At 44.4% G+C, this 24,832-nt stretch overlaps 1 protein-coding gene across 6 annotated transcripts in view; it reads left to right on the forward strand.

The window, feature by feature from the left end:
• Positions 1 to 2,632: 2,632 nt before the first annotated feature.
• Positions 2,633 to 24,832, forward strand: part of MAGI3 (membrane associated guanylate kinase, WW and PDZ domain containing 3) — a 345,070-nt gene continuing 322,870 nt past the window's right edge. For 3 of the 6 annotated variants that reach the window (XM_040423896.1, XM_040423898.1, XM_040423897.1), the window contains exon 1: positions 8,511 to 9,792. In XM_040423896.1, coding sequence (XP_040279830.1) covers positions 9,489 to 9,792 — 304 coding nt within the window. In that variant the 5' untranslated portion in view covers positions 8,511 to 9,488. Of the gene's footprint in view, positions 2,644 to 8,510; positions 9,793 to 24,832 lie in introns of those variants that run through there. The other 3 variants (XM_040423893.1, XM_040423895.1, XM_040423894.1) reach the window with 2 other exon arrangements.

Here is a 24,832-nt window from a genome sequence, read left to right on the forward strand (position 1 = left end):
GCTGCCCTGCACAGTGCGCGTCACGCAGGGCCTCTCTCCTCTCGGCCTCCGCTCTGCCCCCTGTAAATCTTATTTTAGTTATTCAGCTGCGGCTGCATTCTTCTGGCTTGAGGGGGCCCTGTGGGCCCCCCTGACTCAGGGGCCCGGTCGCAATTGCTACCGCTGCGACCCCTATAGCTACGCCACTGACTGAAGATGTGTGTGTAATTATAGAAATCCTAGAGAAGGATAAAAGGGCTCCTTTCCTTTGACAGGTGAACTAAAACAAGGCCTCTCCGTGCCATAGTATCTCATTGATACATTTGATGCAGCGACAAAAGGACTATTCATGAATCCTTGGTATAAAGGTATATTGTCACGGACATTCATGCGACAGGTGGCAGGAGATTGGTGAGACTGGCAACACGTGGTTTGATCTGACAGATTTTCCCTGTGGATTAATAGGCGTCTGTTGTTTCTGGTATGGCCACACCCCTTGCCTCAGGTGTTGCTAATGTGCTCATTTAACCTTCCTTATTTATAGTTGCTTCTCCCACTATGCGGTGCGGTTTATAGCTTCTGTTTCAGTTGTGCATTACTGGTGTGTGGATCTCGGTGGAGTTCCTGGTGCTTCCATAGCGCCTTTGAAGTTAAGTCTTTCCTTTCCCCTCTTGTGTTTTGTTTGGGTTCTTTGTGTTGCTTTTCCCTATTGTTTGTATTAGGCCTGAAGGAGACTCCCATTCGTCCTTCCATTTGGAGGAACAGGTAATCTCGTCCTTGCCATTAGTACCAGGGTCCTATAGGGCTAGAAAGGACTCTAGGTATTCCTGTGTATGAACACGCCTATCTCTGGGGTCTGTTCATACTAGTAGTCAGTCAGGATCTTGGCTACAGTTTTACTAGGAGGGGTCCTTCTTCCTTCCCTAGTTTTCAGGCCTGATTCCCTGTTTCCCCCTTGCCTCTTATGCTCGGTGTGGTGTATCTCTCCCACACCGAAGCGTGACATTTATACAATACAGTTATAAGGGTACGGTTACCCTATAGGGATAAGAGGGATCCCGTGCATCGCTATGCCAAGTCGTAGGTGAAAATGCAGTGGATTCCTCGCTATAGATTTTGCAATCAATGAAGGATAGAAACTAAATACCGAAGATAGAGTGCTGATAATAACTTATACGAGCAAAGGATTGGGGGGTGGGGTTCTGGCGATTAGGATGACAACAAGATGTATAGAATTAAATATGAAACATACACACAGCTTCTTTTAACCATGTCCGTGAATCAGCTTGTTAGTCCAAGGGTGAAACCGGGGAGCTCGAACACTACGCCTGGGTACTAGATGAAGCAGCTGAAGTTAAGTCCTTGAGGGGCCAAAGTTTTTAGATAGAAAATCCAAAGAGCTTCCCTCTGGAGGAGCTCTCTATCCCAGTTGCCACCTCTTGTGGGTAGTTTAACTGTATCTATGCCCATAAACAGAATCTTTGCTCTGCCTTTGGTGGACATGTTTGGATATAGGTGTGTCTCTCTCAGGGGCGGATTGGCCATAGATCTTACAGCGAAATTTCCCAATGGGCTGATGCCCAGGGGGCCACCCAGGCTCCCATCGTTGGCTGGGTCCATAATAAGATATCAGTGGTGACTAACTCTGTGAAAATCAGGTATGCACCCGGCCAGCGACATGACCTCCTGAATTCAACTCTATGTCCAGCGTCTCACCTCCTAAGCACCCTGCTCCATATCTTAATCAGAGACAACTGGAAGAGGAGGAGAGAAAATGGCCGCTATTGATGGCGACCACAAAAGGACAGCTTTTGGGGCAATATACTGTGTGGCACTGTCGTATGCGGTATTTTGCGCTATGGTATTGCTGATCCCCCTACTTTTGTTGCCCTGCCTCCTGTCAATTTGGAACCTCCAACAACATTGAGCCATTTTAGGTCGCCAATCCGCCCCTGGTTCCTCGTTAGTGATGTCATTCAAGCGTTACCCCACCCTCCTCCGAAACTCACATATATTCCATACCACCTTTGCATATTAGGTGATAATTTACTCCCCGCAATTTACAGTTAATGTAGTCCTGAATGAAATATTGTCTGCCAGTTACATTACTCGTGAAGGATTTCCCAGTCCGCCCTTCCCCTTTTTCATTCTTAGTAATAAGTACATCAAGAAAGGGTAAAGATACTCTGATTCACTAGTGAATCGCAAGCCTATATGATTGTCATTCAGGCTCAGAAGGAGCGATTCAAAGTCCTTCTTATCCCCATTCCAGATGATGAATATATTAATGTACCCCGCCCAAAGACCTATGTGTTATACTTACATCCTCCATAATCTCATTCTTGAACACCAGGGTCTCCTTCAACCAACCCAGGAACAAATTAGCATATGACGGGGCACATGGACTCCCCATCGTTGGGCCCCTGAGCTGGTGGTAAATCCTGTTGTGAAGAAATTCCAGGTAAGTGTAAACTCAAGGATGCGAATAATGAACAGGCTGTGGGCGCTGTACTGACAACCTTGAGTCTGCAAGAAATGGTCAACAGGTTTGATACCTAATTGGTGGGGAACTGAGGAATACAATGCCTTCATATCTATGCTAGAAAGTAGGCACTCATGAGCTACATGTACCCCCTCAAGTCGTGTCCCTGGTGTAGGATGGCAGTCAGGGGCGGATTAAGTGCATGATAGGCCTGGGGCTGTCTACCCAACTTGGGCCCCCCCCTCTATTTTAGTTTAGTTTTTTTTGTATGAAGAGGCTGCAGTGCTTCATGAGCGCCACAGTCTCTTCCTAGGCCATATGACATCTTCAGACTAAAAAAAAATACCCCAAATTGGGTCCTAAACTGAAAAATTTGGTTGCCAAATTTTAAATACAGTACATATAATTATAATAATAAAAGACATGGAGGAGAATACAGCACCACATACCTCTTACATCCAGTGACATCTCCTGTCATGTAGACCTTCTCTTTCCTCTTCTCCTCCATTTGACCCAGACCACCATGGCAAATTCTTTCAGCCGCATCTCGTCTCTACAGTTTGTAACACAGACACGTTAGATTTCTAAATTTTTCCATCAACCTCCTCATCCTGGTGTCCCCACAGTGTCATCCTGCTGCCACCCCCAATACTGTGCCCGTTTTGCTCCCCAATGTCCAAGGTACTATACTGCTGAAAAAATTGTGACCCTAATAGACATAATTAGAGTCATTTATCAACCTGGTGTAAAGTAGAACTGGATTTCCAAAAGAGCTGTCAAATATGAAAGGTGAGATCTGATTGGCTGCTATGGGCAGCTAAGCCAGTTCTGCTTTACACCAGTTTGATAAATTACCCCAAATGTTCCTATAGTGTCCACAGCAGCTATAATGTCCCCTAGAGTGCCCCCGGTAATAATACCACCCTCTATTGTGCTCCAGGCAATAATCCCTGTATAGTGTCCCAAAAAATAATAGAGTTGCCCCTACAGTGCCTCCCCAATAGCAATAGCAACACCCCCATATAGTAATTTCCACCACACTGCCCCATATAGTAATCCCCCCATAGTAATTTGCCCACACATAGTAATTTCCCCCAAACTGCCCCCATATAGTAGTTTGCCCCCACACAGTAATTTCCCCTACATAGTAATTTGCCCCACACTGCCTTCACATAGTAATTTCCACCATTCTGCCCCCACATAGTAATTTCCACCACACTGCCCCCACATAGTAATTTCCCCCACACTGCCCCCACATAGTAATTTACCCCCACATAGCAATTTCCCCACACTGTTCGCACATAGCAATTTCCCACACTGTCCCTACACAATAGTTTTCCCCACACTGTCCCACACACAATAGTTTCCCTCACATACTAATTTGCCCCCACATAGTAATTTGTTTCCACATAGCAATTTCCCCACACTGTCCCCACATAGCAATTTCCCCACACTGTCCCCACATAGCAATTTCCCCACACAGCAATTTCCCCACACTGTCCCCACATAGCAATTTCCCCACACTGTCCCCACATAGCAATTTCCCCACACTGTCCCCACATAGAAATTACCCCACATTGTCCCCACATAGCAATTTCCCCACACTGTCCCCACATAGCAATTTCCCCACACTGTCCCCACATAGAAATTACCCCACATTGTCCCCACATAGCAATTTCCCCACACTGTCCCCACATAGCAATTTTCCCACACTGTCCCCACATAAAAATTACCCCACACTGTCCCCACATAGAAATTACCCCACATAGCAATTTCCCCCACACAGTAATTTGCCCCCACACTGCCCCATATAGTAATTTGCCCCCACATAGTAGTCCCTCCCATAATAATTTGCCCCCACACTGCCCCATATAGTAATTTGTCCCCCACATGCTCCCCCTCCCCATGTACTCGATGTCTCTTAACCACCTCAGCCCCCCTAGCTTAAACCCCCTTAATGACCAGACCACTTTTTACAATTCTGCACTACACTTCTTTCACGGTTTATTGCTCGGTCATACAACTTACCACCCAAATGAATTTTACCTCCTTTTCTTCTCACAAATACATCTTTCTTTTGGTGGTATTTGATTGCTGCTAAGATTTTTAATTTTTCCGATATTAATCAAAATAGGCCGCAATTTTCTCAAAAAAAGTGTATTTTTAACTTTCTCTGGTTAAATTGTTCAAATATAATTACATTTCTATACAAGTTTGTGTCAGAATTTATTGTGCTACATGTCTTTGATAAAAAAAAATTCAATAAGTGTATATTTATTGGATTAAGCAAAAGTTATAGCATTTACAAACTATGGTACAAAAATGTGAATTTCCGCATTTTGAAGCAGCTCTGACTTTCTGAGCACCTGTCATGTTTCTTGAGGTGCTAGAATGCCAGGATAGTATAAATACCCCCCAAATGACCCCATTTTAGAAAGAAGACACCCCAAAGTATTCGCGGAGGGGCATGATGATTTTCATGTATGATTTAATTTTTTTTTCACAAGTTAGCGGAAAATGACTCTTTCTGAGAAAAAAATTAAATAAATAAAGTTTCCATTTCTGCTAACTTCTGGCAAAAAAATAAAAAATCTGCCACGGACTCACTATGCCCCTCAGTGAATACCTTGGGGTGTCTACTTTCCGAAATGGGGTCATTTGTGGGGTGTGTTTACTGTTCTGGCATTTTGGGCGGGGCTAAATTGTGAGCAACCCTGTAAAGCCTAAAGGTACTCGTTGGACTTTCGGCCCCTTTACGCACCTAGGCTGCAAAAAAGTGTCACACATGTGGTATCGCCGTACTCAGAAGAAGTAGGGCAATGTGTTTTGGAGTGTATTTTTACATATACCCATGCTGGGTGAGAGAAATATCTCTGTAAATTGACAACTTTGTATAAATAAATTTCAAAAGTTGTCATTTACAGAGATATTTCTCACACACAGTATGGGTATATGTAAAAATACACCCCAAAACACATTGCCCTACTTCTCCTGAGTACGGCGATACCACACGTGTGACACTTTTTTGCAGCCAAGATGCACAAAGGGGCCGAAAGTCCAACGAGTACCTTTTCGGAGGGCATTTTTAGGCATTTGGATTCCAGACTTCTTCTCACGCTTTAGGGCCCCTAAAATGCCAGGGCAGTGTAAATACCCCACATATGACCCCATTTTGGAAAGAAGACACCCCAAGGTATTCCGTGAGGGGCATGCCGAGTTCATAGAAGATTTTTTTTTTTGGCACAAGTTAGCGGAAATTGTTTTATTTTTATTTTTTTTCTCACAAAGTCTCCCTTTCCGCTAACTTGTGACAAAAAGTTAAATCTTTCATGGACTCAATATGCCCCTCAGCGAATACCTTGGGGTGTCTTCTTTCCAAAATGGGGTCATTTGTGGGGTGTTTGTACTGCCCTGGCATTTGAGGGTCTCCGCAATCATTACATGTATGGCCAGCATTAGGAATTTCTGCTATTCTCCTTAGGCCTCATGCACACGACCGTTGTTTGGGTCCGCATCCGAGCCGCGAGCTGTCCGCATCCATGCCTCCGTTCCGCGGCCCCGCTAAACAAATATAACATGTCCTATTCTTGTCCGCGCTTTGCGGACAAGAATAGGCATTTATATTGCCGGCGCCCGCCCGTTTATATTGCGGGCGCCTTCCGTTTTTTGCGCATCCGCAGTTTGCGGACCGCAAAAAACGGCACGGTTGTGTGCATGAGGCCTTATATTGAGCATACGGGTAATGAGATTTTTTTTTTTCCGTTCAGCCTCTGGGCTGAAAGAAAAAAAAAACGGCACAGATTTCTTCATTCGCATCGATCAATGTGGATGAAAAAATCTCTGCCAAAAGATGTGCAAAAAAAAAAAAAGCTGCGATCGCTAATAAAGATCCAAAAAGCTCAAAAGTGATCTTTATAGCACCGCAGCGATTTTATGGTGTTTTTGCACTGCGGTGGGGCGGAATGAACGCAAGTGTGTGCACAAGATCAGGCCTGATCGGGCGAACACTGCGTTTTTTGTAGACCCTAAGGTGACCCTAATGTACTGATATAGATCTGATTGCGATCAGTCTTGATCACTTACAGATAGTATATAGTACTAGTGCTGATTAGCGACAGCGATGACGCTAATCAGCGACTAATCAGTGACTGCGGTGCGGTGGGCGCTAACTACCTAACTAGTGGCTAACTAACTGGCGGTGATAAGGGACCCTTAGGCTCCATTCACACGTCCGCAATTCTGTTCCGCATTTTGCAGAACAGAATTGCGGACCCATTCATTTCTATGGGAACAGACTTTGTGCCGCTCGGATCCGGAATTGCGGATCTGCACTTCCCGGTCCGCACTTCCGTTCCGCAAAAATATAGAACCTGTCCTATTCTTGTCCGCAATTGCGGACAAGAAAAGGAATTTTCTATATAGTTCTGGCAATGTGCGGATCCGCAAAATGCGGAAAGCACATTGCCGGTGTCTGTGTTTTGCGGATTCGCAAAACACATACGGACGTCTGAATGGAGCCTTACAGGGGGTGATCAATGTCAGGGAGTCTATATGGGGTGATCAGGGGTTAATAAGTGACAGAGGGGGGGGGAGTAGTGTAGTGCTTGGTGCTACTTACAGAGCTGCCTGTGTCCTCTGGTGGTCGATCCAAGCAAAAGGGACCACCAGAGGACCAGGTAGCAGGTATATTAGACGCTGTTAACAAAACAGCGTCTAATATACCTTTCTGGGGTTAAAAAAATCGCATCTACAGCCTGCCAGCGAATGATCACCGCTGGCAGGCTGTAGATCAACTTGTTTACCTCGTGATCCTGTGAGCGCGCGTTCACAGGAAATCTCGCGTCTCGCGAGATGACGCGTAAATGCGTCGAGGAGGAATAACCCGGCTGCCCGCAGGACGCATCCCTGCGTTAGGCGGTCGGGAGGTGGTTAATATGTCCTACTGTTTGTCCCCCACCCCCCACATGTCCCCCAAAGTAGGCACATGAAATAAAAAATGAAAAAAAAATGAAAAGCTAAATACTCACCTAGGCTATGTCCAGGGCCAGGCTCGCAGAGGAAGGCGGGATGAGGCAGTGCTGCGTCCCGGCACAGGATGACGTCATCACGCACGCCTGCGACGGGACTTCACTACCGCATAGGCCTTAGGCCTATGTGCGGCCTTAGGCCTATGGCAGTGATCGGCGACAGGACAGGGAGCTATGCGCTCCCGTGCCCCGCCGCAGTATGTGGGCGTTCGGGTCGGCGTTGGGCCCCCCAGTGGAAATAAGAACTCATACTCTTCCTGTGTGATCAGAGGAGTGAGCCTTAGCGGGTTACACATGCTAGAACAGCTAAGGAACCAGAAGCTCCAAAGAATGAGGACAAGTGCTTTTTTTTGCCACACGTTTGGACCACTGGAGCTGTCAGATCCTATGCCAGACAACCCCTTTAACAGCAGCTCAGCCAAGATGGCTGCCCCCAGAATTGTGTATAGAAACAGAGTAAAAGCTACAATAAAGACTGTTTCACTACAACATGGGCAACACATTTCATTTCATCCGTTTTTGTAAACTTCCAGTCAGGATATCAGGTTCCTTCAGTGAATTTATAAAAAGGACTTTTGAGTATGGTACAGAACTAGAACGCAACAAACGCAGCGCCCCCAACGCACAATGCGATAGCTGCACGTTACCGTATACAACGCACAGGAAGTTACTGGCCACGCCCTCCAAAAGACACAGCAGCTGGAGTCCTCTCAGGCTCCTCCCAGCAGGCGGCGCGTCGAAGTCCTTGGAAGAGAGCGGTGCCCTCTCCAATAACCACGCCCCCGCTTCGTCTGCGACGTTCTCATCGCTCCGCAAACCCGACAGCGTACAACGTCACGCTGTAAAGGGCGTGCTTGTGAGGGAAATCAGAAGCGGGCGTGTCTATCACTGGAATGTGGGCGGTGCTAGTGAGGAGAAGGCGTGATTTATGGAGTATAGTAGGTACAGTGCCGGCAACGGGGCGGAACTAGCGCGGGATAGGGGCGTGGTTGTAGTCAGCGCTGAGTTGCGCACCCTCTCTAGCTCCTAGTCTCTTGTTAGTCTCCGTCGAGGCAGCATCCGGACGTAGAGCGGTAGGATTGCAGCAGCAGCAGGGGGTGATACTGGGGGGACTAGCCGCATCATCCCGTTTGTGAAGAGGATTCCCGCTTCTCTCCTGGCCCCCCTCCAATTCAACAGGGACTCGTTCCATGTGCACGGATACCAGTGACAGACTGCTTCCTGGCACACCCCCCTCTCCTTGCCCCATTCCAGGCTAACTTCTCCCTCAGAACTTTGATCCCTGTCAGCCGAGAGACCCTGGTGACACAGGGGAGGGCAATCAAGGGTTAACCCTGCGCTTGTAGATAGTTGCTGGTGTTCATCTGTGTCCAGTCATCCTGGGATTGCACAGGGCAGCATCTGTGGGGTGTCGGTTAATGGGTTAATAATAAGTCGTCTTGGGTCTGTCCAATGTCTTGTCAGTGACCCCTAGGCTTGTAGGGGTTAATGTGGACTGTTTTGTCGTTGATCCCTGTGTTTGACTACTGCCCCCAGTCTCTGCTTGGTGGATGGCGTCCCTGTAGTCCAGATGCTTAAGTTGTGGCTTTGGCTGTGACCAGCAGGAGATGCCTGGATTTGGCTCCTCTTTTATCTCTGCTATCAGACAGCCGCATCCATCTTTGTAGATGATATAGTGTCGCCAGATTGTGATCTCGCTGTAACCTGCTGTTTTCTTCAGTATCTGATTTAGGGACTTGAGAATTTTTTTTTTTACTGGAGGATCTATGCAGCTACGGTGACATTTGTCATTCATGGTCCCCTGGTTGGGTCTGCGCTGATGCCAGCTGTGAACCAATCGGGTAGGGGCATCATTTTTAGTGACTGTGTACCTACCTAGGTCCCGCTCCTCACAGAGATTTTGCTCCTTTTTTAATCCTGTAGTTTATTATTTTTATACTGTTGGAGTCTTACACTAACTGTTGAGGAGACTTTAGTGCCCATCTCCCGTATGCGGCACCATGTCCAAGACGCTGAAAAAGAAGAAGCACTGGCTGAGCAAAGTGCAGGAATGCGGGCTATCCGGCATGGGGGGAGATCTGAGTGCCCTCCTGGAGATCCGTGGGGGTGCTGAGCATGGAGAGTTCCCTTACCTGGGCCGCCTCAGAGAGGATGCTGCAAGCTACATTGCGGGCAAGGTACCCAGCCAAGGGGATGTACTGTTGGAAGTGAATGGAACGCCAGTCAGCGGCCTTACGCACCGTGACACCCTGGCAGTGATAAGGCACTTCAGGGAACCCATCCGTCTAAAGACCGTCAAACCTGGTAAGTGCCTTGTGCAATTTCTTCTTCTGCTCTGGAAACCGCCTGAGCTAATGTGCTGGGCACGGAGCCCATGTCAGGATTTTCTGTAAGGCTTGGACATTCCTGCTCGCTTATGTTTCTGGCTTTGGTCATGTCGATGGTATACAGCGGTTTTATATACAGTATGTGGCGGTTTCCAACCTTTGTAATCAGTAACAATTATTTAACCACTCATACCCTTCCTCGGGGAATGTAGATGTCAGCAGTTCCATGTTCTAGGCAACTTTATAATGCCTTCTGCAGCTATTTCTGGATCTCAAGTCCCTCCAGTGACTTTCCGGTATTAGTGGTGGTGGTGGGGTTCTTTCCACAGCAGCATCTATAATAATCTGAAAGCCTAGCCGTCATGAATTCTGGAAGTTGTCGTTCATACGTCATCTCTGATGGTCCAGATTTGAGCATGTTGTATTGAGGATACTTAAAGGAAGACTCCACTTTTAGTTATCTGCTGACCTATTGAGAACATCTTTAGGGATTCATGAGATGAGAACTCTAATGATTCCCAGAATGGAAGAGCCTTAGTGCTAAGTAAGGTACCTACGGTAAAACCTGGCAGCATCGGTCATTGGTTGCCGTAAAGCAGGGACTGAGTGGATAGATATTCAGCTCATGTGAAAAAGGTTCTAGACTACTCACAGGCCATCATGAGAACCCCAGGTTCATTTCAGGTGAACTCTTCTGTTCTTTGGTGTGGTACTACTTAGCTCAACATTGGTTCACATCATCATTTACGAGCTGCTGTTCATCGCATCACATTTTTCCCTGGATTGTATAGTTCCATGTTTTGCTACTCCTGGTAAGGGTATGTTCACACTGCAGATTTTTAGAAATTTCATCCACAAAAGCTCGGGGGAAAAAACAAAAGTATGCAGAATTCCCACAGAAATGGACCTGCGGTGGGATGTCAATTTATGTTGCAAATTTTCACCATGCATAGGGTGTAATCCACAATAAAGTCCATGACTAATCCACATCTGCTGTCAATTTTGATGCAGATTTGAGAATGTTTTCTCCTCTGCTTATGTCATGTGTGAACAGATGCTGGGTGGCAACCACTAATGGCTCTTTCTTCTAGCTTCCTTCAGGCACTGAATGGAATCCATTTGAGCTACAGGAACCATGGATGTTCTGACTTTTTTTAATTATGGAAAAATAAAATTAGGATGATCAATATTATAGGTCCGTCACAGGTTTCAATGTATGGAATTGTGAAGGGTATAAAAAAGTCACTTTAAATAGTAACTAAGTATCTGCCAAAAACGTGATGAAAAGTTGGCTTTTTTTTCATCTGTTGTCAGCTGAAAATGCAGATGTATGGCATGATCGGCTGAATGTGGGCTATCATGTGCCACTTAGCGTCCCTTCTTAGTCTGCCAGTTTAGTCAGGCATTGAGATGGTCAGAAGTTTTGTACAAATGACAGATGATTGATGGACCACATTGCTGCCATTATCTTAACGTGTATGGCCAGCTTGTCTCTCATTCTCTGTATATTGATATGTCCTCTATGGGGACCTCTACACCAATAGAGAGTAAAATGGATCCCACTGCTCACTAACTAGAGCAGGATCCAGTAGATTCTTTCTGTTAAGTGTAATACAGTATGTGGCCATAGAACTTGGCCATGGATGAGGGCGACCATCATAATATGATGGCTGGTTTGTAAATTCATGCCAGGTTTTCTACACAGTATGACCTCTGCTAATGGTCGTCAGATGATGAGGTAATTCTTTTGTAGCCAGGATTGGCCCCAGAACTAGTTGGACGGGTTATACTGGATTTGTCAGTGTCATGCTAATATGTGAAATCTGACAGTATCAGAGAGAGCAGAAAGTCACGTCGGATGTAAAGGCAGAATACAAGAGAAGATAAGATTTCAAGATTATGATCTGGCGATGATGGTTTCGTGTATAGATATATCATGTTATTAGCTACAGGCGTCTGAATGAAATGGAGTGTTAGTGGAGGATTCTACACGCCACATTACTTGTACACATTACCTCAGAAACCTGTCCTGCCACCTATCATACCAGAGTGTCCAACTTGTACACGTTACCTCAGAAGCTTGTCCTGACACCTATCATACCAGAGTGTCCAACTTGTACACGTTACTTCAGAAGCTTGTCCTGACACCTATCATACCATATTGTCCCACTTGCACACATTACCTCAGAAGCTTTTCTTGACACCTATCCTACCATATTGTCCCACTTGTACACATTACCTCAGAAGCTTTTCTTGACACCTATCCTACCATATTGTCCCACTTGTACACATTACCTCAGAAGCTTTTCTTGACACCTATCCTACCATATTGTCCCACTTGTACACATTATCTCAGAAGCTTTTCTTGACACCTATCCTACCATATTGTCCCACTTGTACACGTTACCTCAGAAGCTTTTCTTGACACCTATCCTACCATATTGTCCCACTTGTACACATTACCTCAGAAGCTTTTCTTGACACCTATCCTACCATATTGTCCCACTTGTACACATTATCTCAGAAGCTTTTCTTGACACCTATCCTACCATATTGTCCCACTTGTACACGTTACCTCAGAAGCTTGTCCTGACCCCTATCATACCATATTGTCCCACTTGTACACGTTACCTCAGAAGCTTGTCCTGACCCCTATCATACCATATTGTCCCACTTGTACACGTTACCTCAGAGGCTTGTCCTGACACCTTTCATACCATAGTGTCCCACTTGTACACATTACCTCAGAATTGCTGTCCGCATCTTTTGCGTCCCCATTGAAGTGAAAGGGTCCGCATCTGAGCCACAAAAAAAGCGGCTCGGATGTGGCTCAAAACAACGGTTGTGTGCATGAAGCCTTAGTAGAAGGAACTTTGTATGTTTATCTGTTCTTGACAACTGAAATTTCTTGAATGCTGAGGATGTTTAGGGCGTCGATCAGAGGTGCTGGAGACTCCTTCAGGAGTTGGTCAAGAATACTGGACAAAATACCACAATGTGCTCCTCTATTTTGCCCAGGAAAGTGACTGACTGACTGACTGAAATTCAACGTAGACAATGCGATCCATCAGGCAACATCAGTGTCATCTGATGGATCAGTCTTTGGCTTGCATTCCATTTTTTGTTCCTATGACAGAACTGAAGAATAGAATACCTGAAGCAGATGTGAATGAAGCCTTAAAAGGGTTGTGCACGTTTGCCAAAACTCCAACCTCCACTTGTGTCATGTGTGGCAGTTTTTTGAGCCAAAGCAAGACATGGGTTGGAAGGGGATGTAAAATATAAAGGAACTTATACTTCTTCCTCCTGGATCCAATTCTGGCCTTTGTTCTATAACAGCTGGAAAAACTGTGTGTGAACCCACCCTAATACAGGTGTATTTTAGGCCCGGTGATTGGGAATAAGTGTTCTTATGAGAGCTTGTTCAGCTCCATACATTATCAGGTTTTCTGATGTGGTTCTGAAGCTAAATCCAGGTGTAGAATCTGCACTTAGGGTATGACCATACAGCGCGGTCGTGCTGTGGTCGTACGGGCCGAAATTGTGCTGTGGTCTCATTAGTTTAATTAGAGGCAGCAGCAGCCCATGACACGACCTCGACGTTGGTCGTAACCTTACTCTCCTTTTACAATCCATACATGGTTTTGGCTTTAAAGGTAGCCTTAATTAAAGAGCCTTAATTAGATAGGTACACCCCATTAAACTTTGTTATTGCTATACAAAACATGAATGCATATAAGAAAATATCAAACTATATCCTTTAAAGGCAGTGTTCCTCATGACCCCCCAGCAAGTCATGTTTTCTGGATTTCCTTCGTATTGAGCAGATGATATCATTAGTGTCCATGCATCAAGACTTTCCACAGGTGTTCATTCTGTGGGATGTTCTCAAATCATGACCGGCAGGTGGGCCATGAGGACTGGAGCTGTTCACTACTGTCTAAAAAAATGACAACATTTTAAATTTCGATTGCTCCAAATTATTCAACTCTGATGTTTCTTTACAGGTTTCTAACATTCCTAAAATTTGAAGGATTTTTTTTTTTTCCATCTGTATAGAGGGATAAAATAATTTTATGTGAGAGGATTTTTAGTGTAGAGGATTATTGAAGAGATTTTATGTGCATTTTTCACCTATTTACAGGATGGGTGGTAAATATTTGATATCAGCGATGCTGACTAAAGCCAGGAGTGGATTGAAAATCAATAGGAAGCGTAAAGGGAGGTGTCTAAGTAGCTGTCTTTTTTTAAGTTGCTTTCTGGCTGTTTCTTAGGTTGCATACATTTCTGTAAAAGTTGGAAGATAAGCAATGACTGTGTGAATGATCAGGACTCCAAGAAAGCTGAGAAGTGTGCACATTTGCTGTGTTTGCTGTTCTTGTACCTTGACACATCCTGAGTAGGAGTGTACTTCTGTGCACTAATCTCTGACCTTGACTATGATAACTGATCCTCAAGGGACCTTTGCTCCCCTTCTCCTGCCACCCGTCCAGTAAGTCACTAATAGTTGTCCTTGCTTTATATCCTTTTTGTTACAAGGAGGTTTTCTCCATGTGTCGAGTACATTGTTTATTTTAGGGGAAAAATAGGTGGGTGTCAAGTATTTTGACCCTTTGCCTGACCTATGAGGTTGCCATCACATCTTGAGGGCAAACATTCCAGCAGCAACGGGAGCCATGTAATTGCGTTTAATGCCTTCTTCTCTCCTTATTATGGATTGAGGTCAGCCATTTCTTCAGTCTGTCAATGTCACAGCACCACATAATGTAGAGCACCACATAACCCATTGTGGAATCTGTCGCTTCCAACCATTGTAATCCCCCGTGAAAGGCTCTATTTAGATACTTGTGACATCTACACCACCGTTTATAATGGAGGCCACAATGGTGCAGCAGAATCGACATATAATACAGGGTTGCCCACTAGAATTTTTTTTTTCTATTTTTCTGGACAATTCATCCAAAAATCACGGACACCCAACATTTTTGTACGGACAAATTGGAAAACCATAATGAATGATGGAGATTATAAGGAACACAGGTTTTCAGCTCAATATCCTGATAAGAACTCATTGCCAAAATTAACTGTGATCTCTAAAATGATGATAATTACCACCAAAATAATCTAGACACGATTCAGAAGCCTCCAAAAAAACCCCCCAGACAAATCTATTTTTTTTCACGGACACAGGAAAAAAGTTGCCTATTTTTACAGACTGTCCAGAAATTTCTGGATGTTTGGCAACCCTGGTGTAATACGTTAACCACCTCCCGACCGCCTAACGCAGGGATGCGTCCTGCGGGCGGCCGGGTTATTCCTCCTTGACGCATCCACGCGCCATCTCGCGAGAGCCGAGATTTTGCGTGAATGCGCGCGCGTTCACAGCGACGCGCAGCTGGGAAGTTGATCTACAGCCTGCCAGTAGCGATTTTTTATTTTTTTACCCCAAAAAGGTATATTAGACGCTGTTTTGTTAACAGCGTCTAATATACCTGCTACCTGGTCCTCTGGTGGTCCCTTTTGCTTGGATCGACCACCAGAGGACACAGGCAGCTCTGTAAGTAGCACCACACTACACTACACCCCCCCCCCCTCTGTCACTTATTAACCCTTTATTAACCCCTGATCACCCCCCTGTCATTGATCACCCCCCTGTAAGGCTCCATTCAGACGTGCTTTACGCGTTTTGCGGATCCGCACATTGCCAGAACTATATAGAAAATGCCTTTTCTTGTCCGCAATTGCGGACAAGAATAGGACATGTTCTATAGGCTCTACAAAAAACGCAGTGTTCGCCCGATCAGGCCTGATCTTGTGCGCACACTTGCGTTCAGTCCGCCCCGCCGCAGTGACAGAATTTTTTTTTTTCTGATCACTGCAAAAACACCGTAAAATCGCTGCGGCGCTATAAAGATCACTTTTGAGGGGCATGGCGAGTTCATAGAAGATTTTTATTTTTTTGCACAAGTTAGCGGAAATTTATTTATTTATTTATTTTTTCCTACAGAGTCTCATATTCCACTAACTTGTGACAAAAAATAAAATCTTACATGAACTCGCCATACCCCTCACGGAATCCAAATGCGTAAAAATGCCCTGTGAAATCCTAAAGGTACTCATTGGAATTTGGGCCCCTTTGCGCACCTAGGCTGCAAAAAAGTGTCACACATGTGGTATCGCCGTACTCAGGAGAAGTAGGGCAATGTGTTTTGGGGTGTATTTTTACATATACCCATACTGTGTGTGAGAAATATCTCTGTAAATGACAACTTTTAAATTATTTTTTTTTTTTTTTTTTTTTTTATACAAAGTTGTCAATTTACAGAGATATTTCTCTCACCCAGCATGGGTATATGTAAAAATACACCCCAAAACACATTGCCCTACTTCTCCTGAGTACGGCGATACCACATGTGTGACACTTTTTTGCAGCCTAGGTGCGTAAAGGGGCCGAAAGTCCAACGAGTACCTTTAGGCTTTACAGGGTTGCTCACAATTTAGCCCCGCCCAAAATGCCAGAACAGTAAACACACCCCACAAATGACCCCATTTCGGAAAGTAGACACCCCAAGGTATTCACTGAGGGGCAGAGTGAGTCCGTGGGAGATTTAATTTTTTTTTGCCAGAAGTTAGCAGAAATGGAAACTTTATTTTTTTTTTTTTCCTCAGAAAGTGTCATTTTCCGCTAACTTGTGAAAAAAAATTAAATCATACATGAACTCGCCATGCCCCTCCGAGAATACTTTGGGGTGTCTTCTTTCTAAAATGGGGTCATTTGGGGGGTATTTATACTATCCTGGCATTCTAGCACCTCAAGAAACATGACAGGTGCTCAGAAAGTCAGAGCTGCTTCAAAATGCAGAAATTCACATTTTTGTACCATAGTTTGTAAACGCTATAACTTTTGCGCAAACCAATAAATATACACTTATTGGATTTTTTTTTTATCAAAGACATGTAGCACAATAAATTCTGACACAAACTTGTATAGAAATGTAATTATATTTGAACAATTTTACCAGAAAAAGTAAAAAATACACTTTTTTTTGAGAAAAATGCGGTCTATTTTGATTATCAGAAAGACGAAAAATGTCAGCAGCAATCAAATACCACTAAATGAAAGCTCTATTAGTGAGAAGAAAAGGAGGTAAAATTCATTTGGGTGGTAAGTTGCATTCCGTATTTTGCGGAAAGGAACAGCTGGCCCTTCATAGAACAGTACTATCCTTGTCTGTAATGCGGACAAATAATAGGACATGTTCTATTTTTTTGCGGAACGGAAATACGGAAACAGAATGCATAAGCAGTCTCTTCTGTTTATTTTTTTGCGAACCCATTGAAGTGAATGGTTCCGCATACGGTCCGCAAAAGGAACGGACACGGAAAGAAAATACATTCGTGTGCATGAGCCCTTAGCATGTATCAGTGGAGAATCTGAGCCTTTCTTGCTCCGATGCTCCCCCTTGCCCTGTGCTGCATAGTGCTTTGCGGATGGACATCAGCCATGTGCGTTCTGGAACTTAATATAAATGCCTTTTTTTTGTCTGTGTCTGCGGACAAGAATAGGACAGGTTCTATTTTTTGTGGAACGGAAGTGTGGATGCGGACAGCACATTTTGCAACGTTGCGGAACGTATCCGGATCCATTTTGCGGACGTGTGAATGGACCCTAAGGCAGCGCTAAAGACCTCCCATTAGCACTGGTGATGTCACCTGGACCACTGCTAGGTGGAAGCCTCCGCCTAGCATACTGAAAAAAAGCTGGGTAAGTCAGTAAACAAATAGCCCTTTCCCTGTGCTATGCAGCGCTGGGTAAGAGGGAGGCTAGAAATGCTCCGATGCTCCACTGATACAGGGTCCATTCACACGTCCATAAGTGTTTTGCGGATCCGCAAAACACGGACACCTACAATGTGCGATCCGCAATTTGCGGATCCGCACATCACAGACACTATAATAGAAAATGTTCTATTTTTTCCAGGAACGAAATTGCGGATCCCGAAAATGCGGATCCAGGAAATGTGGATTTGCATTCGTTCCAGCCCCATTGAATGTGAATGGGTCTGCAAATTGCGGAACCAATGCGGACCCAAATTATGGACGTGTGAATGGACCCTTTTTGTATTCACACGACTGTGCCCTGTTTTGCAATCTGCAAATTGCTGATCCGCACAACATGGATGCCGCCCGTTAACAGAACGGGCTATCCATTATAGAAATGCTTATTCTTGTCCGCAATTGAGAATAGAACATGATCGAAAAAGAACGGAACAACACTGTGTGCTGTCCGCACCTTTTGCGGCCCCATTGAAATGAATAGGTCCGCACCCGTTCCACAAAATTGTGAAATGGATGCAGAGCCATTCATACGGTCGTGTGAATGAGCCCTAAATGTGTGAAGGGGAGCTTATGTCCAGGTTCAGCTCTGAATCTGGACAACCCCTTTAAGTAGCAGCTATCCTAAGGCCGGGTTCAAATGTGTGAAACATCCGCTGCCTTGTTGCTATGTTTCCGCAGCAAAGAAAGCAACAAAACATGCACCAAATCCACATGTATTACACACAGTTTTTGCCATGGAAAAGCCAGCGGATTTCACCCTCTTTATTGCAAAGGGTGAGATCCACAGGAGAGATCCACAACATAAATCAACATGCTGCAGATTTCAAAACCCGAACTCAGGTCAATTTACGCTGCCATGAAAAAAAAAAGTCTGAGTGCTTCCTTATGAAATGGGAGACATATTAAATATGAAGAGACAGTTGGACCCAATTAGTCTATAGACACTATATTACAACTCATAGGTCCTACGTATGCGTCAAAACATGTCGTGTTCAGTTTGTGACATCTGATGTGTAAGTCTTGCCTAAACACATGTACATAAATGGAGCGTGTCACCTCTAAATAGCCCTGTTTGTGTACGTTCCCCATGGTAATGGTCATATTGAAGACTGATTAGTTCTATGGTTAAAATAGCTGATTGTGTAACTGAAGCCTTGACTGAACCTCATGTAGCCTCGGACTAATCACAGTGAACTACGAAATCCAGGATTACAAATATTAAAAGGAAGATCATACTATCGCATCTTCTTGTGTTCAAAATGTGTTTTTGGAAAGGGCTCGAGCTCAATTGCGGTGCCTTCACATGTGGTGGAATGCGTTTGTGGAAAAATCGGCATTATAAGTGGTTCCGCATATATTCCTATAGAGCTTACATTTTTCTTCTCTAAAAATCCATGCATCTGCCAGGTTTCAAGGGGAAATCATAATTCTCAATGAAATTCGAAATTAAAAACCACACCGAAATCTGCTTGAACATAAAAATTCATGGCTGTGGATTTCAGTGCATACAGCTCCATACCTTTCTTCAGGTTCTGTTTTTGGATGAAATAAAAGCCACCTTCATTATGACTATCTGAGCCGTATTGGGGCTCTCATCAAGGCTCGTGGGCCTTCACAGTGATTTCATATAGAGTTGTTTTTTTTTTTTTTTTTTTCTGTAGGTTATGAACGTTTCCAAGAAAAAAGAAATGTTCCATCAGCTTCCATATTAACTGAGGTGTTCACCCTGGTAACATTGCTTGTAGGTGAACATATCTCTGCCCATGGACACTGTGCGGCTTCTTACAAGCTATAAGGCTGTCGAAAATAAGCTAATGGAAAAGAGCTTTTTATAATCTGGTTTATATGAGTTATAGGCCTCTTGCACACAAACGTTGTGTGGCCGTATTGCGGCCAACATAAGGCGGGTCCGCAATCACGGAGATGCGGAACAGAAGCACGGATTGGAACCCCATGGGAGTACTACGGAGTGTTTCCGTGGTGTTTCTGTCCGTGCCTCCGCACTTTTTTGCGGTTCGGACGGATCACGGACCCATTCAAGTATAATGGATCTCAATCCGTCCCGGCCGCCGCATGGACGTTGCCTGTGCATTGGGGACCGCAAATTGCAGTCCCCAATGCACGGAACGGATGGACAACGTTCGTGGGCAAGAGGCCATATAGTAGGGAATAGTTCTTCTTCAAGTAATGATCAGCAGCATAGCCATAATCTGCTGAGATGGATAATCAATCTGAGTTACTTACTTGCTGGAATTTTCCAAAAGGGAAAAAAACATTTGGTGGATCGTTTGGTCTGATAATTGACCTTTAATGAGTGCTTTGGCAGGCAGTCCCAGGCACTATGGGGGACATACAGTCAGGTCCAAAAATATTGGGACATCAACACAATTCTAACATTTTTTACTCTATACACCACCACAATGGATTTGAAATGAAACGAACAAGATGTGCTTTAACTGCAGACTGTCAGCTTTAATTTGAGGGTATTTACATTCAAATCAGGTGAACGGTGTAGGAATTATAACAGTTTTCATATGTGCCTCCCACGTGTTAAGGGACCAAAAGTAATGGGACAATTGTCTTCTCAGCTGTTCCATGGCCAGGTGTGTGTTATTCCCTCATTATCCCAATTACAATGAGCAGATAAAAGGTCCAGAGTTCATTTCAAGTGTGCTATTTGCATTTGGAATCTGCTGCTGTCAACTCTCAAGATGAGATCTATAGAGCTGTCACTATCAGTGAAGCAAGCCATCATTAGGCTTAAAAGACAAAACAAACACATCAGAGAGATAGCAAAAACATTAGGTGTGGCCAAAACAACTGTTTGAAACATCCTTAAAAAGAAGGAATACACCGGTGAGCTCAGCAACAGCAAAAGACCCGGAAGACCACGGAAAACAACTGTGGTGGATGCCTGAAGAATTCTTTCCCTGGTGAAGAAAACACCCTTCACAACAGTTGGCCAGATCAAGAACACTCTCCAGGAGGTAGGTGTATGTGTGTCAAAGTCAACAATCAAGAGAAGACATCACCAGAGTGAATACAGAGGGTTCACCACAAGATTTAAACCATTGGTGAGCCTCAAAAACAGGAAGGCTAGATTAGAGCTTGCCAAACGACCTCTAAAAAAGCCTTCACAGTTCTGGAACAACATCCTATGGACAAGATGAGACCAAGATCAACTTGTACCAGAGTGATGGGAAGAGAAGAGTATGGAGAAGGAAAGGAACTGCTCATGATCCTAAGCATACCACCTCATCAGTGAAGCATGGTGGTGGTAGTGTCATGGCGTGGGCATGTATGGCTGCCAATGGAACTGTTTCTCTTGTATTTATTGATGATGTGACTGCTGACAAAAGCAGCAGGATGAATTCTGAAGTGTTTCGGGCAATATTATCTGCTCATATTCAGCCAAATGCTTCAGAACTCATTGGACGGCACTTCACAGTGCAGGTGGACAATGACCCAAAGCATACTGCAAAAGCAACCAAAGAGTTTTTTAAGGGGAAGAAGTGGAATGTTATGCAATGGCCAAGTCAATCACCTGACCTGAATCCAATTGAGCATGCATTTCACTTGCTGAAGACAAAACTGAAGGGAAAATGCCCCAAGAACAAGCAGGAACTGAAGACAGTTGCAGTAGAGTCCTGGCAGAGCATCACCAGGGATGAAACCCAGCGTCTGGTGATGTCTATGCTTTCCAGACTTCAGGCTGTAATTGACTGCAAAGGATTTATATTAAAAAGTGAAAGTTTGAGTTATAATTATTCTGTCCCATTACTTTTGGTCCCTTAACAAGTGGGAGGCACATGAGCAAACTGTTGTAATTCCTACACCGTTCACCTGAATTGGATGTAAATACCCTCAAATTAAAGCTGACAGTCTGCAGTTAAAGCACATCTTGTTCGTTTCATTTCAAATCCATTGTGGTGGTGTATAGAGCCAAAAATGTTAGAATTGTGTCAATGTCCCAATATATATATATGGACCTGACTTTATGCCCCACCCTTGTAGAACAAAGCAGTGTGAGCAGACTTTCTTAAAGGCTATAATTAACTCATGGCGCGGATTGCTGCTCGGTAGGTGACCTTAATTGCCACTTTTCCCACCATCCGTCTGCTAACAGTTAGATCTATTGTGTAGATGACTGCAACAAAAAGAAAATAAATTCCTTCCTATAGGGTCATAGCTGCGTGTTGTGTAGTAGAAAACGTATAAAAAGGGGTCAGGGTCTGCGCTGCAATAAAGGAAAGCTTAGGGGTAACACAAAAATCACTGGTTCTTTTTATTCTGCTTCTTCCAATCTCCTCCTTATCCTTCCTCCTTCACAGCTTCTTAGTCTCTGAACCAACGAGCGATAGTGGGTATCAACATAGCACAGACCCGCATGTAAAATAGTTCACGATTCTTTATTATACTTACAAAATCGTAATCTTGAACATCACATAGAACATATGATAAAGCCTGACCCGGGTTTTGCTCCTGCTTCGTCTGGGGCGTTTCAGTTTCACTTGAAACTATGGGTCATTTGATGCTCTGGCAGCTCTGGAGGTCTCTGAAAAGTATACAGTAGATATCTCAACCACCTTGCTACTGTTTCACTCTGTTAAAACAGTTAAAGGGGTTCTCAGTTCAGCAAATGACGACATTTATCATGTAGAGAAAGGTAATACAAGCCACTTATTAATGTATTGTGATTGTCCATATCGCTTCCTTTGCTGGCTGGATTCATTTTTCATCACATTATACACTGCTCGTTTCCATGGTTACAGACCACCCTGCAATCCATCAGTGGTGGTCGTCCTTGCACACTATAGGAAATAGTGTCAGCCTCTCTGGTGGCTGGGACCATGGGAGCGCACATAAGCTAGTGCTTTTTCCTATATTGTGCAAGCACGACCACCACTGATGGATTGCAGGGTGGTCTGTAACCATGGAAACGAGCAGTGTATAATGTGATGGAAAAATGAATCCAGCCACCAAAAGAAGCAATATGGACAACAATACATTAGTAAGTGGCTTGTATTAACATTCTCTACATGATAAATGCCACTTACTGAAGTGAGACAACCCCTTTAAGGCCCTATTAGACTGAACGATATTTGGGTATAAGTGTTTGTAGGAACGCTCGTTTGTTGGCTGATTGGCATCTTTCATCTGATACCTGATTATCGGCAGAGCTTCTCCCCATGTAATCAGGACGGTGCTGCCGGTAATCATTAAAAGTGATTGATGGAAGATCGACTGTGGTGCTGATGAATGTGTTTATCATCCCTTGGCGCTCATCCTGCTTGAATATCGGGCAGTGTAATAGGCCCCTTAGGGTACTTTCACACTAGCTTTATTCCTTTCCGGTATTGAAATCCAGTAGAGGGTCTCAATACCGGAAAAAAATGCATCAGTTTTGTCCTAATGCATTCTGAATGGAAAGCAATCCGTTCAGTATGAATCAGGATGTCTTCTGTTCCGTCCCTTGTACGGTATTTTTCGGCCAAAATCCCGGCACACTACCACACTTGCCGGATCCGGCATTAATTTCCATAGAGATGTATTAATGCTGGATCCGGTACCAAGTGTTCCGGAAATTGCCTCGTTGCCGGTTTTCTGGTCTGCGCATGCGCCCGGACATAAAAGGAGCTAGTTTTGCCTTTTGATCTTTGAAAAAAATGTAATACCGGATCTGTTATTTCGGATGAGAAGGATCCGGTATATCACCTGATCCGGCAAAAACAGATTTCCGTTTGTATACGGTTTGCAAGGCTAGTGTGAAAGTACCCTTAGGGCAAGACTCCACAGTGCACTGGCCACGTGCAACCAATCACCGCACGATATTGAGTAAAGTCTTGCGGCCCTTGGCTGCCGTAGGCTGGGATGAATATGGCTAGTTTCACCGTGGGGTTGCAACTTTAGGCATGTTTGGTGTAGGAAATACAGTGTTTCCTGGACCGACCGCTGCTCGTCTGACCTGAACTCACAGCATCATAGTGATTTATGGTGCAGAGAGTTCGACCACAAATCTGCTCCATATGAGTACAGGACCGTAGAGCCGTAGTTGGGCATGAAGTCCTTGCTTCGTCAATCACTGGGATGCACTTGATTTGGGTCAGGCGAGCAGCGGTTGGTCTAGGAAATGGTGATAGATATATACACAATCATATATTTTGCGTTGTCTCCGCAGGGAGCCTTGCTCACTCTTCCCTCCTCCTCTCTTCCTTCCCGTATGTACAGTCAAAACAAATTCTAGTAATGCATCACCCTCCTATACCGGCTTGTCAGATCACATTCCTGTTGTGCAAATTTGTGTTCTCTGTCAACATAACACATAACCTTCCTGTTGCTGTTTCTCTTTCATCCTGCTCCCTGTTTTATTTTGTAAGGTGTTTTATTCTATGCCGCAGCTGCTACAGAGGGCTCATTAAATAAGGGCATCTATAGGATACCAATAATGAGTTAAACCTGAGCATTCTGAGCTCCCTTAAATACTGAGTACCCCTGACTGACATAGTTTTCCTCCCATATCGGCACCAACGATATATTTTTTGGTAAGAGCATGCTATAGAACAGTAAGATGAGTGACCAGTATGGTAATCTGTAGCAACGCCAGTTAAAGGGAACCTGTCATCAACTTCATGCTACCCATACTAACGGCAGAATAAGGTAGAGGCAGGTGAGATAATTTCAGCGGTCTGTCATTTCCAAGTTACAAGTAAGTGGTTGCAGAGAACCAACATCACAATCATTGCAGACTGGGCCTGGAAAAGAGTCACAGCCACCTGAGAAGAGTCCTGGTTATTCATATCTCCTGCTCTCCCTGCCAACCTGCTGATGACTGACCGTCTTCTACCTAGTTTTCTCCCTTTCTCTCTAGGAGAGAACTGCCAATCATCAGCAGATGGGTGGAGAGCAGGAGATTAGGAATAACCAGGACTCTTCTCAGGTAGATTTGACTCTTTTCCAGGCCTGGGCTGCAATGATTATGATGCTTGTTCTCAGCAACCACTTACTTTTAGCTCATGAGCAGCACACCGCTGAAATCGGCATTTCTGTCACTATTTTATGCTGCCCTAAGTGAGGTTAGCATAAAGTTGATGACAGGTTCCCTTTAAAGGGGTTGTATAGAAAGCATTGGCGGTGTTTCTGCAAGAAAGCAGAAATATTTTCATAAATCTGGTTTTCAG

This window comes from Bufo bufo, chromosome 3 (genome assembly GCF_905171765.1).
Source record: "Bufo bufo chromosome 3, aBufBuf1.1, whole genome shotgun sequence".
In the NCBI taxonomy this organism is placed as follows: domain Eukaryota; kingdom Metazoa; phylum Chordata; class Amphibia; order Anura; family Bufonidae; genus Bufo; species Bufo bufo.